Consider the following 14,019-nt stretch of genomic DNA (forward strand, 5'->3'; position numbering starts at 1 on the left):
TGCTGTGTGGTATTTGATGCTGTCTATATTTATATGAGGAATTGCGTGTACTTGGTGTTCCTCGTGTATCACAGGAATCATGTAGCCTGCCTTGGGCAGCCTTAACTATTGCTGTGTCTATGGGATGAATCTGGGCTGTGAGTCCACCAGGGCACAGGGAATTCCTGTTGGTGAAGAAATCATCCTCTGCTTTCTGCTCCCAATAAGAGAAGGAGATGCCTTGAGCTGTCAGAAAACGTCGGTGCCAGTCAGGGACTGCACAGGGGGATGCACTGGCGGCACGTGTGTGACACTGGGACATCTGGAACAGGCCCTGGCTGGCTGTTCAGGTGTGCTGGAAGAGGGAAAGGGGGAAGGTGGGATGCTCAAGAGAGGCCTGTTTGGTCTAAAGAGCTCTGCATTAGAAAGCTGCAGAGTTTAAAGGCCTTAGACTCACGCCAGCTGGGCAGGGGGAGTACAGCTCATTTTTTCCAAATACTGAGCTCTGTGGGCAGATGTCCTTCAGTTCCTCAGAGCAGGGGTCTGTGCCATGTCTATCCTGGTCCCAGCGATGTGTGCCTGGCAGAGCATCTCACCCAGATGGTTCTCAGGCCCTTTGGCACAATGACTTGGTGGTGGCTGTCTGCAAATGCCACTGCCCAGCAGTTACAGCTGTGGGGAGAACAGGCTGGCCTGGGGAAGAGGGCTGGCCAGGGAACATCTGGACTAGAAACCATCTGCTGGAGTGATTTAAAATTGTGAGCTTTCTCAGATTGGGTTCTCTTGTCCCAATAGTGGGAGGAGTTGCATAACATAATTGTTCTCCACAGAGCCAGGGAGGTGGAGAAGTGGAGAAGGAACATGTATCCCACTCCAGTATTGAAACAGGCTTGGGAAGAGTCGTATCCCTGAGTACTCCTTCAGTTCAAGCCTGGATTTCTCTGGATTTACAGCAGAATTTAAGCCTGGCAGCACTTTGTAGTTTGGCTTTCACAGAGCAAAGGAGAATATTTCAAATAACTGGATCTTGTCAACATTACAGGGGCTTTTTAATTGATAAGGTAAGGCTCTGTGATATTTACAAACCTGGCATGAGAGGTGATTGTGAGGTTCTAACTTACCACACCACTATTAAATGCTGTATTACTTTTACATAATGTTTATATTTCAGCTTCTCCTGTTCTGTGTGCCTGCACATAATGCCTCAGGCTGGGAAGATGACATATTTCAGCCTTTATTTTCATATCTGGGAAGAGCAGTGAGGATAAATACGGGGTAAGTCTGGAAAGGGAAGGTGAAGGGACTATCTGGGAAAAGACAGCGGTGGGTCACTGCTGTTAGGATTAAAAGGATGTAAGGAAGGTGGATTCTGGTTGGATCCATGAGCCCTGAACAAGCCAGTGGGCATCCCTGGCTCCTGACTGAGAGCCTTCTGGGAGCCTTGCTCTCCAAATTAGGCACCACAACTCATGGGAAGAAGGAATCACTTGAGCACGGTTTAATAGGAAAACAACATTGTTTTGGGACAAGGTTATAGAAATCCATGCGATGACAACATGTTCAGGGACTGTTTCTGCCGGTGAAATCACAGGCATGACAATCCCAGAATTCAGAAAATTCTGAGGGCAGGCTGGATTTTTCAGTCTGGATGTGTTAGTATTTGCCTTTGCTGTAAACAGGCTTTGGCCCACGGTGTTATCTGCCTTGGGGCTGCCCACACAAGGGTCCATCCCAGCTGGGCCACTCGAGCCCCAGCCTTTCTGCTCCATCGCCTCTTTTCTGAATTTAAGTGTCTTGGTGGAACAGAAATCAGGAGATGACAGTGTGGAAGAGAATAATTTATATTCTACTGATTGGCACTGCCTCAGATCTGCTCTGCTGATTTTTTTTGACCTCCTGGGGCTGATGTCTGTTCTGTATTGCAGCTGTTGATGTAAGGGAGGGCTAAACTCGTATCTGTAGCTGGGTGATATTTGGACCTACATGGATATAAGAATTATCAATACACTGCCTTTAATGCTGATGGCATCCAAAGAAGTCCTGTAGGAAACAGTTGGTCCAGAGAAAAAGACCTGCCTGAGTCTTCTACAGATCTGCTGCCTTGGCATGGTGTACGGGGATGGAGCCAGAAGCAGGAAATTAAAGTGGTGATTGGGTGAGGGTAAACAATGTCTTCTCTTTCTCATTCAGCTGAGTTTCTGTGTTGAAACTTGTTGTCCTTGACTTCCTGTGGGTTGTCTGGTAGAGAGATGGGGACATAAGTTTAAGTTTGTCTTTTTCTGTTGCTTTTATGCACGGACACCACCGGAAGGCTAGCTTGAAGCCAGAACGAAACCTGTGAAAGTGAGAAGAGCAATTAAAGGGTGAAATGATCTTCCTAATTGCTCAGAGAATGAACAAACTCGAGATTTGGTTCTACCTGTGAATGACTACAGAAATAAATACTTCTATTGAAGTCAAAGGAATGAGGTGAAAAGCTAAATGCATAAAACCACAGAGGGAGGTGTATTAGGAGTTTATGATCAGATTTCCTTGTATTTTAAGTAAACATGCAAACTCAGTGAAAGGGCAGGGTGTTTGATGCACTCAGTAGTAGCTGGTAACCACATTTGTGAGACACACAACATCTGAGGAAAATATATGTATTTACCCACTGGGAGCTTTTTTTTTTTTAAAAAAAACTATGAATAATTAAGCTAGGAAGCCGTCTGCCTTCTGGGAGAGGAGGGGGGAGGACACATTTGTGTATTTCATGTTAAATGTAGCTTGGGTGAACGGGCTGCAAAACGATTCTGCGAGTTCACTGAAACATTGGAAGGAGCGAGCCTTGCAGCATCGCTCTGGAGTTAAACATTGGGTGAAACTGCACAGGCAATGTGCTGATAACCACTTCTTGCCTTTGCAGCTCCACGCAGCGAGGCTGAAGAGGGATGGGGGTTATGGATGCAGGATTTGGCACGGAGACCCGCGGGCAGCAAGAGCAGCTCCCTGCGCTCCGCACTGTGCAGCCCTCCCAGCGCAGAGCAACAGGGACATCTCTTGGCACGCTGGGGTTGTGCTCCCCCAGCTGCTCCCTTGTGGTGACACGTCCCGATGGGACCTCCACAGGTCACCCGTGGGCTGCTCCTGCTTCCCACCCACGGGGGTGAGCCCAGGACTGTGCTGGGGAGAGCAGGTGGCTGAGGCAGCCCAGCATTAGCTCAGCAGAGGCGATGCAGGGATTGCAGACTCCTCCCTTGGAAACAGGATGGTCTGCACATGGAAATGTGTGCAAATGTGGCTGTGCTGATCCTATGCCTGCTGCCTGTGCTTTATCCAGAGACAGAAAATACTCAGGGCTGAGTTAAAATCTCTGAGTGTTTCCCATCTCACACTATTGGCACAGGGTAAGTTGTCTAGTTGGCCTGGGGACTGCAGCTGAAAATCACAGCTGTTCTCACCTCCAGAGATTTATGTTTTCCCAGGCTGAGGTTTCAGTTTTCTCTGAGCACACGTGTCCACACTACTCACCTCTGGTTCAGGCAGCAGTATATGATGGGGTTGTACATTGTCGAGCTCATGGCAAGGAGGAAGACTGCGAGATACACCTGCTGAATGTATTTCTGCTGGTAGATGTCCTCCTTGAAGCTCCCCAGGATGAAGTATATGTGATAGGGCAGCCAGCAGACAGCAAAAATGATCACCACTACCACCATCGTCTTCACAAACTAGGAAAACAAAACCAAGGGGTTACTCCTGGGCTCTGGGTGATTGGGTTTGCTGGGGCACTGGGAAGTGCTGGTTTCACTCTGGGGCTGGTTTGCCCTCCCAAAATGCCGTGTGTGGAATGTAGACCTGGACTGCTATGGCAAAGAAACCAGCCCTGGTGATGAGAACTGGGAACAGGCAGGGAGTGCCCTGGTGATGGGAACTGGAGCAGGGAGGGAGTGCCCTGGTGATGGGAACAGGGTGGGGGTTAAAGCAAATGTTTCCCAGGGCATCGAGTGGACTCTGCAGAGGATCTGCTTGCAGCTACACCAGGGAGATGAGCAGGGAAACGAGGTCGCTGCTGTCACACCGAGACTGCTCTGCTCTCTCCAGAGTTTTACCCTGGTTTATCCTGCAGCATGTGGATTCTCTGGACACCAGGCTTTACTCTCTAAGGGCTGCTGGCAGCCAGCCTGCTGCTGTGAGTCTTTCTTCCTTGAACGCTGGCTGGTGCATGCAGTCACCATTTTTTTAAACTTGCAGGCTGATGCCCTTTACCCCAGACCCCGAAGTGTTTTGTTAACCTTTCAAACCCAATCCCACAAGATTTTGTATCAAGCACAAGCTCCATTTTGGGACTGGAGCCAGTAGGGCTGGTGTGCTGGGGGTAACTATACTTAAGTTTCACTTCTGACCTTTTTTTTGGCGTTAACTTGGTGTTCGTAGTGGACTCTGTTCAGGTGGTTGCCTGCAGCTGCGCTGCTCCACAGGGTAACTCCTATAATGCTGTATGCAACAAACATCACCATTAAGGGCAGTAAATAAATCAACACAATCACAGCAATGTGATACCTGGAAGAGAAGAACAAGCAGTTTGTCAGTCAGTATGGCTCTTGGAGGGCTCCTCCAGAAACTGTCTTTTGGATACATGTGCTGGCTCCTATTAGCAAAACCACAAAGAAGAAATTTTGTCTCTAATTATTGTTACAGGGACTTCTGTAAACAGCAAAATCTCATCTCTCTAATGGTGTGATGAGGGGTTCTTGGGCTGGATTCCCTGCTCTTTCAAGACAGAGTAACATCATTTATCTTTTAGCAGAGGGTTGCAGTCCAGGGCCACCTGCACTGGGCTTTGCTATCCCACTGCAGCTGGGGGAGAGAGAGAAATGCTGGTTAAAGTACAAACCCTTAAATCACAGGTATGGGAAAGGAATAGTCCAAAAATTACAGAGTAACTTGATGAATGTAGTAGTGGCAGTGGTGGAAAAGAGCCAGATCAGGGACTGCAAAAGGTATCTGGCTGCAAACAGGGTACACAAAGATGCAGACAGTGAGGAAGGGATGTAGCCTGTATTTGTGTAGCTGGCTGGTTTTATTCATTTATTTACTTATTATTTATATTTATTTATTTCTATTAATTATGTAATAGATTATGTATATTGTAGATATATATATTATCTATTATGTATATTATATGTATATTATAATATATAATCTATTGTGTAATATATTATGTAATTACAATATATTTATTATGCATTTATTTATTTTTCATTTATTTTATAATGTACCACCAACAGGCCACTCAGTCACTGCTCCAGCTGAAAGCACTGGCATCCCCTTAGCTGTATTTTAACCTCAGCCCTTTCTTGTTTTTTCATGCCACAAACTTCTGCTGGTTCCCTCATGCTGGGGGCTGATTAGTTTGAGCAACCACCATTTATGGGAAGGGAACAACCTGCTCTCTCCATCACAGCTGCTGTCAAGTTAACATAAACATGTGAGAAGTAGGATTGGGCAGGAGGGCTCCAGCACACGTTGCTGGCAGTGACCCCAAAAGGCTGGGTGGGTGCAAATGGCCTTTCTCAGTCTGACAGGGCTCTGGGGTTACTCCTCACATCAGAGCTTTGCTGTTCAAATGGGTGTTTGTTCCTTGGGGTGGCTGCATAAAGAAAAATATTATATTTGTGAGATGTGGCGGCTTTGTCCCTGCCTGTCTTCTGCTTTTTCCTATTGTGCTCAGAGGGGTTCCTCTTTGGGAGGTCTGAGACTGTGTGTGGAGTGCAGCAAAGCCCTTTTAGGGTTCCCATCCTGGGAGGAGGAAGGGAGGATGGGAGCCAGAGTCTGAGCACAGGTAAAAAGAAACTTTGTCTCGTAGCTTTACTACTTTGCTGCAAAGCTAAACTGTCACTAGAAGAAATATCCTCCGTGTTTCCTTAACCTCTGTGGTTAAGGCTCTTTATTCTGGTTAAACTTCCATATCCTTAACATTCAATATTTATCAGGTGCTGGTGGTCTGTAGTGCCTTGTTTGGGGTTTTAAAAATTATTATTAATATTTTTTCTAACTTCTTTCTGTCATAATTATACACATCTTTCCTGCAGAAAAGGATTTTCCTTTGCTCTGAAGTCTAGAAATCTTGAAAGATGGGTTTACTCAACTGCAAAGGATTCAGAGGACACACAGTCAACACAGGAGCCCAGTTCTCAATTTTTTTTTGTTTTTCTTTTGGTTTCTTAGTATTTCTCTTCCTTGTTATTTGGACTAGTATATGAATGGCTGCACATTGCTTTTTCTCCATGGTCTATGTTGCAGGCATCTGTCCCAACAAATCCATCACTCAGTATGATTTCTGGGGAGCAATGATTCCAACTTGCTTTCTAAAACAGAGACCAAAACCAGTGGATCTGAAGCTGTTTGGGGAGGGAGAGCTGGTGAGTGGGGCATTGTGGTCAGGAGCTGCTGCTCTTCAGCTGGAGATCCCAGGAAGGATCTGCCCTGCTCTTTGCCACGTTCAGGACCAGCCTTTCCAGCTCAGAGGTATTTTGTCAGCATGCTGAGGAACTCATTTGAATCCTTTCCACGCCATGGATGTGGGAGAAATAAACCTCACACTTTTAATCTGAATGAAATAATCATCAGTGACTCATGTATTGCTGGTTATCTGTTCTCCCTCCTCCTCAATCAATGGGAGCCTGGCACACTTTGCTCCCCAGCAAGTTCCAAAGGGTACCCAAAAGGAGCCCCCAGGAGGAATTTCACCCAGCATGAGAGGTTTGAGAATGATTTTACTCTTGGAACAACTGGCAACCACTGCCTGAATATAATGCAGCCTGGTCAGAGTTACACAAAGGTGGTGGAACCTGGCACGTGTTAGTGTGAAAATCAGTTGGTTTGGTAATAATAAATTGAGGAGGCATCCAGCTGTCTGCCAGAGATGAAGACTGAGCAGGGAAAATGTCCCACGTGCACGGAGCAGGGCAAAAGCCATCACAGTGGGTTTTGGTTTGAGAAATTATTTGTGATTTGTTAATGGATTCGTTCCTTTTCCTCAGTTCTTCCATTGCTACTTGGTATAAATATGTTCTGCTTGGTAAATTTCTGAAACGTGCTTTGAATGATGAGCAATCACAGCAGATCCCCTGAATGCAGGGTACAGCCTGTTTCATCTGTTGGAACAATCTTGCTTTCAAGCAGGAGGAAATCGCTCTGAGGCTCAGGGACTTTCGGGAGAGCAGATGTGTGCCCAGATAAATAAGTCTATAAAACCTTAGGATGTTTGAAACATGCTGCTCTTGGCTTTTATATTCCTTCTACCCCCGCAAAGAGCAGCATAATTTGTAACTTATTATGTGGCTTCTCAGCATTAAAGATACCCAGTTTCCTCCTGCCTGATGGAGAAAGAAAATCCAGAATCTTTGAAACCAGGATTTATTGATTGTTTAGAGACTTTTTACACTGCTTTCTCTTAAATTCCCCAAGCCCTGTGTGTAGGGTTTTTAGACATTATAACCAGTTTTCAAAGCAGGGGAGGATGGCAGGTTCAGGATTAACCTGAACCATGACCACCTGGCAGGTTTTTCCACAGTTAACTGAGTTTAGATGGGCTGCCCCAGCCCCACATTCTCCTGCTCTCTTTCCCAGCACTCTCCATAGTCAACAGCTGGGAGATGAAATGATTTTCCTGGTTAAGTTTTGCCTGAATTGGGAGTTTTATCGTGTCTCTTACGTCAGCTGGTGCTTGGATCCCACATCATCGGGCCAGACCACGATGCATTTCATGGCTCCGTTGTCCATCGTGATCTCGGCGTAGAAGCACTGCGGGAAGGCAAGCCCGAATGCCACCAGCCAGATTATCCCAATGATGACTCTGGTGCTTCCAGCAGACAGCCTGGGCTTGAAGGGGTGAATTATGGCCACGTACCTGCAAGAAACAGGTAGTGCTTTTACAGTGAAATGGTGAATTGATTGAAATTTATACAACAGATTAGATTGAAATCTATTCAACAAACGCAGCAAGTGTAAAAACTCACCAGGACAGCATAGTGGGCTTTATAATATATATATATTTTATATATGTTAGATTATATATTAGATTAGATATTATATCTAATAATTGTATTGATATAATTATGTTAATATAATTATATTAATATTTTGACAGGTTCCAGGTAGTAAATAATAAGGCACTAAATTCTTTCTGAAGAGAATGATTGCAAGTCTTGGGGCAGGATTTATTAAACCCACATGCATGGATGCTTCTGGTGTGAGGAGGAAGCAGTCCTTCATGTCTTCTGCACGTGGTCTTTGCAAGCATTGTCCTTATGGAATTTCTCATAGAATCCCAGAATGGTTTGGGTTGGAAGGTGTTTTAAAAATTACCTACTTCCAGTCCCCAGCCATGGGCAAGGACACCTTCCACTGTCCCAGGGTGCTCCAAGCTCCATCCTACCTGGCCTTGGACACTGCCAGGGATGGGGCAGCCACAGCTGCTCTGGGCACCCTGTGCCAGGGCCTCACCACCCTCACAGGGGCAGAATTTCTTCCCAGAATCCCATCTAACCCAGCACTCCATCAGCGTGAAGCCATTCCCCCTTGTCCTGCCACTTCAGACCCTTCCAAAAAGTATTCTCACTCTTTTTTTTTTTTTTAATGTTACTTTTGCAAGTGCCTTACCAAAAAAAAGACCAGACAAGCATGCTTTTTCCTCCTAATTATGTCAATCTCTGATGCTTCATATTAGCACAAGAGCAGACTGGGGTCTGGAGTATCCTTTACCCTGATATTTTCCACACTGATTTTTAGCTGTGGAAAACTGGTGCTGTCTGCCCCTGTCTGTGACTGCCTGAGCACTCGTGCTTGCAGCAGAGGGAAGGGCTGACCCTTTCATCCCACACCTGCTCAGAGCCCTCATGGCACATCTGACTCTTGGATTACTCATGAGCCAGAGGCGCTCTCTGGTTTTAAGTTGCCTGTGTGGAAATGCACGGTGTTGTAACGAGTACATAATCAATTATTCATTTCATGTCATGCTTTCCCTATTCTTTGTCATGGTTGCTACAAAGGCAAAACAGAGTGGAAAATGCCCATTGCCTCCTAGTTTTCATAGTAAAAATCTGACAAACTGTGCTGTCTGTTGGCCAGGCTGTTGGTCGGGAGCTCTGCCCAGCTGCTGCTGCAGGACAGTGAGCAATCCAGGGCTGCACAGCAGCAGGGCCTTATTTAGCTATAAAATTTTCATGTCACCTCTCTTTAGCTTGCCATAGGCAGTGTTACACAGTGCTCAGGGAGGAATCCACCAGTGGATATTCAGAGAAGTGCCTGAAACGATGATCTGTGGCCCTCAGTGAATGGCAAGTCCTGGGAATAAATGATGCCAGCCACTGTGCTGTTACTGCAGCCATCAAAGGTGTCACAGGGCTGGGTGGAGGCTTTCCCACTGTGCCAGCTGTGCACCCCCGAGGCAAGCTGCGATTTTAGGCGAGTTCCTGCAAGTTGGGAGATTTATCAAACCTGCTGAGATCTCCTGGCCTCTCTTGCTGTGTGGCAGCACAGCCTTTGCCCCCCTGGCTGCTCGTGCCTTCTCTCCAGTGGCATCCCAGGATGCTGGGACTACAATCTCAGCCCTCTTTCTCTGGTCCTCAGACATGTAGACAAAACATGCTGAATTTTGGATCCTCTTGGGCATTTCCAAACAGGTCATAGGAGACAGTGCTAACGGGAGTGTGAAACCGGAGCCGATCGATAAGACTGCATTTCTGCCTCGAGCTCTGCACTGGGAACAGCTGCTCTGCTGATGGGGAAACCGAGTGACCCTAAACCCAACCATGAGCAATATCACCAGAGACTTCTCCCTGGCAGAGAAAAACGACTTGGAGCTGTCACTTCTTAGCCTCCTTCCTTAAAATAAACCACTTCAGAAGATGTTGTTTTTATCGAAGGTAAACATTGGAGCTGGAGGGGACACGAGTTCTCTTAACAATAAATGGAAGCGTCGAGTTTCCAGGAGACCGTGTCAGGATCTATTTTAAGGCTAAGCAAAGAATAGCTAAATATGGTTTGCAGTGAGGTGCCAAGTTTTCTTTCTGATCTGTGCCATGTGACTAAAGAGGTTTTGGCTATATAGGTGCTTTCACCAAAAATCCCCGGGGAACAAGAGTAGGAAGACATGGCAACAGGCTGAAACAGCTTTTAAAAAATATTCTTTGTCAGACAAGGTGTATAAAATAGCAGTTACCAACAAGCCTTGATAAGGAGCACAGGAAACCTGAAGGAAAACTGCAAAGTCAACAGCAGGGCTTTGATAAAGGAGTGCTGGACACTGGGTCAGGCTGCCCCAGGGAAGTCCTTCAGCGTGAGGCTGCAGCAGGGAGAGGGAAGACAGGAAGGATGGAAGGAAGGAGGGGAGAGAGCCTAAAGGGAAATAACTTCCTCTGCTTCTTGCACACAGCATTGCCTTCAAGAGAGGAAATTCCCACAGCTTTTCGGCCACTTTCTAGTAAAAAGGAAAACAGCTTCATGCTATTTAACAATGAGCTGTAAACACAGACAGACTCCAGAAATTAAAGCTTAAGTTAAAGTGATTTGGCAGTTAGAAGTGAATTTTATGAAAATACCAAATTGCCCCAGAAGTCAAACAGAATCACTGTCATTACTTCCCTCCCTCTCAGAATAAATTGTTCTAGTGAACCAGGGGAGCAGACTCTGCCATTTCTAATCTAATTCACATTATTTCTGGTGGTTTGCTGGAAGCACAGCAGGATTAGGGCTGCTGATAGTTTCAGCAGCCTCCAGCATATTCTCCTTTTTCCATATATATCCATCTCAAGGTTTAAAAAAACCTGACAAAGCCACAAAAGAATTTTCAGGAGGACTGAGAAACAATTTATGATCAATAATGTGGGAACAACAAAATACCAGCCACTTCCACTCGTTACAGATTTGGGTGTGATTCAGACCAGGGATTAGAAAAACCCCAGAAGATCACACCATAATTAGTATCAAACCCCACAATCTGGCACTCCTTCCACTTTGCTGATAAGGCAGCTGACAGAGTAGGGGCACAAACTACTGCCATGATTTTTTTAGGACTTACAGGGGATCTATCAGCCCTCATCTTCTCCATTCGCCTCTTACCTCTCTGCAGCCACGGCTGTCATGGAGTAAATGCTCACAAACACTGCAGTGATGGGGAACCAGTTCTGAAACCTGCAGAATTCCTCTCCGAAATACCAGACATTGTGACTGGCATAGATAAAATTGAAGATGGTGTTGAAAGCGGACATCAGCAGGTCCGAAAGGGCCAAGTTAACGATGAAGTAATTGGTGGCGGTCCTCATTCTCCTGTGTGCCAGGATGATCCAGATGATGGTGATGTTGCCAACGATGGATGTGATAACGATGAAGGAGTAGGTGATGGCCCACAGAGCAATTCTCCATCCTGGCTGGGTGAACTGGGTCGCCGCCGTCCAGTTGTGGCTGTCCTCGAAGGAGCCGGCCTGCGAAACGTTGCTCGCGTTAAAAACGGGAAACACGCCCATGGCTTCTCACTTCTTGTAAGTGTAAAAGAAAATTTGGCATCTGCTCATTTCCTTGCAGTAGATGCTGGTGGTGTGAATTTCCCTGCATTTAAAAAGACATCGGGATGAGCTGTCTCATGTCCTCTCGTCCTGTTTTCCAAGTGGTGCAATGCAGTTCCAGGAGGAGATGAGCGATGCCAAGGGCGGCCTCCTCCTTCCCTGGCATTTTAACCTATGCTTGAAGAGCAAAAACTAAAGAAAACTCACTTCTTCAAGTTTCCTTTTCCTCTAAAACAGGAAGAAAAAAAAAAAAGGGGAAAGGAAGGTGTTTTCCAGGCCAGTAGCAAGCGATGTCTTCCTTTAGATTACTTTTAGGGACAAGAGAACACTTCAATCCAAGCAGAAATTCTTTGTCAGGGCAGCAGTTTTCTAAAGCACCAGGTGTCTGAATCCCCTGCAAGTGGGACTGGGGACTTTTTTTTTTTGCTGTTCTTTCCCTGTGTAACTATTCAGCACAAAGCAGGAGCTGCACTGGGAGAAAATCTCAACAGGTTTTAAGGGGACTTTGAAAGGAGGTGGAGTCTCTTGCAGGGGAAAAACTAAACAACCAATTTGACATCAAGTGAAACGTGGCTAAGAGGTATGTGAAGCTTCCCCCCCCTGCTCCACTCAGTTTTGAACAACCTCTGCAATGGCCACGCTGCTCTGTCAGGATTTTTCAGGCTTACATGCAAGGGTAGTTACTTTGCCAGGTTTGCCAGTCCTGCAGCCCTCGTGTTTCCAGGACCCTGCCCGACTTCCCGTGAGCTCTCACAGCGAGAGAGAAACCACAGTCGATGCTATTCAGCAAGATCCTGCCCTTTGGATGGCTGCACCCCCTTTCCCAGTGTGTGCTGGAGGAACTCGGTGACCTCACACATGCAGAAACTTTGGGATCTTGTAGGAAAGAGGAACCCCTGACTGCTCTTGCTTGCTGTCAGCTCTAAGGCAAAGGGCAGAAACAGAAGTGACACACTGAGGCTGAGATTTCCAAGAGTACTTGGCACTGACTCGTGCCTGCTCGACTGGGAGCTGAAGGTGTTTCAGGTACAAAGAGCCGCCTTCAGGATTCAGAAGTGTACTGGATTCAGGATTCAGCCTGTAGTGCTGGGATGGCAGTGCTTTTCCAGCTCCCGTAGCTGCTGGAGCTGCAGCTTGTGCCAGGCTTTCCTGCAACAGGGCAGTGTTTATCAGTTCAGGATCCTTTGCACCAGCTCAGCCTGGAATCTTTCCTTGCTTCATAAATTTCTGGAGGCACCCTGAGTTAACCCATCACCTAACCAACTCTTTCAAGCAGCTTTTCTCTGTTACAATATTGCCCTAGTTTCACTTTTAAAGAAATCAATACCTGTAGTCCTGCATGTAATGTCTCCTTCTCTTCACAACAGACTTCCCTGCAGGTAATCCCTCTCATTTCCCTGCCCAGAAACTGAAGAGATACACTTGTACCTATCTTCTGACCTGCACTGCAAAGCTCTTCCAGGTGCTTCTTCAAAGTGTTACGCTGACACCTCATTAAACAGCTTGGGGACCTTCCACTTTCCATACACAGCTCAGGAGGGCTGTTTGTAACTTCCAGTCCTAATTCAACAGCTCATAGGTTCTTCAATTTATTTTTTTTTAATATACTGTCTCAAATCCCCACAAATTTGAAGGAGAATGAGGGCAAAGACCTCCACACATTTCGCTGGGAGGGCACTAAAGTGCTTTATCAGTGACAGAAAGTAGAATGGAAGCGAGTCCTTAGAAAAAGGGCTGCACTTATTGACCCTCCAGTGGTGAAGCTGCAACCTTTCTCGGCTGACTTTGAAGACTGTCAAGGTGCTCGGGTTTCTTAGGAACCTCCTTGTGAACCATCTGCCCTGGTCCCTGATCTGTTACTCAGGTGATAATCGAAGAGCAGCCACCCTTTGGTCAACATCTCATCATATGAGTCAGGAGGGATTTGCCTTCCTGTATCCACACCCACACCTTTTATTCGTTTGCTCAGTTGTGCATTGACAAGGTTATCATCCTGGAGCCTGGCCAGAGATTTATTGTGTGCTATCAGCCTTTTGACTTGAAAACTGGAGCAATTTTTGACACAGGCCGGCTCCAGATTCCTCAGGGAAGTCACATTTGCCTGAGACAGTGGGTAAAACCTGCCTCTCCAGTGGTTCTGGAGTTGTACCAGAGAAAGGGACCACCTGAGAGCAGGGGGGATTTGGGTTTGGCTGGTTTCACTGTTGTTTTTATTATGGGCAGGATTGTCAAGGCCAACCATTACCGTGCTGAGTCACCAATCCCAGGTCAGAGCAAAGGCTGAGAGATGCAAACAAAAGATGTGGGTCTGCAAGGTCAGTGGATCGAGGGGTGTTGTGGAAACATAATCCAAGGTAATACAGGCAGTAGAGGCTTTAATCGTATTTATTGCAAGCTGGACCCTCCTTTTGGAGGAAGAGCCTTTGTCCAGGGAACAGCTCTGAGAGCAGGACATGAGGACCATGAGCATCCCCCTTGGGTGGGGCAAAGTGCA

The 14,019-nt window shown here is 46.5% G+C and overlaps 1 protein-coding gene across 1 annotated transcript; it reads right to left on the reverse strand.

Moving 5' to 3' along the window:
* Positions 1 to 1,626: 1,626 nt before the first annotated feature.
* TACR2 (tachykinin receptor 2) lies at positions 1,627 to 11,701 on the reverse strand. The gene is made up of 5 exons (XM_005530531.2): positions 11,083 to 11,701; positions 7,676 to 7,870; positions 4,362 to 4,518; positions 3,490 to 3,686; positions 1,627 to 2,314 (listed from the first exon to the last, which is right to left on the reverse strand). The coding sequence occupies exons 1-5, from the start codon at positions 11,484 to 11,486 to the stop codon at positions 2,119 to 2,121; spliced, it is 1,149 nt and encodes a 382-aa protein (XP_005530588.2). The 5' UTR covers positions 11,487 to 11,701; the 3' UTR covers positions 1,627 to 2,118.
* Between the last annotated feature and the right edge of the window lie 2,318 nt (positions 11,702 to 14,019).

The sequence above is a fragment of the Pseudopodoces humilis genome, chromosome 9, assembly GCF_049639895.1.
Source record: "Pseudopodoces humilis isolate 2021_Gansu_Grassland_sample_001 chromosome 9, ASM4963989v1, whole genome shotgun sequence".
NCBI lineage: Eukaryota > Metazoa > Chordata > Aves > Passeriformes > Paridae > Pseudopodoces > Pseudopodoces humilis.

Bases quoted from the DNA above. Each gene is read 5' to 3' on its own strand.
- TACR2 (XM_005530531.2), bottom strand. From the start codon at position 11,486: ATGGGCGTGTTTCCCGTTTTTAACGCGAGCAACGTTTCGCAGGCCGGC. The intron at 7,871-11,082 runs GTAAGAGGCGAA...TGTTTCTTGCAG, and splicing joins ACAGCCGTGGCTGCAGAGAG to GTACGTGGCCATAATTCACC. The intron at 3,687-4,361 runs GTCAGAAGTGAA...TTGTTTTCCTAG, and splicing joins AAGTTAACGCCAAAAAAAAG to TTTGTGAAGACGATGGTGGT.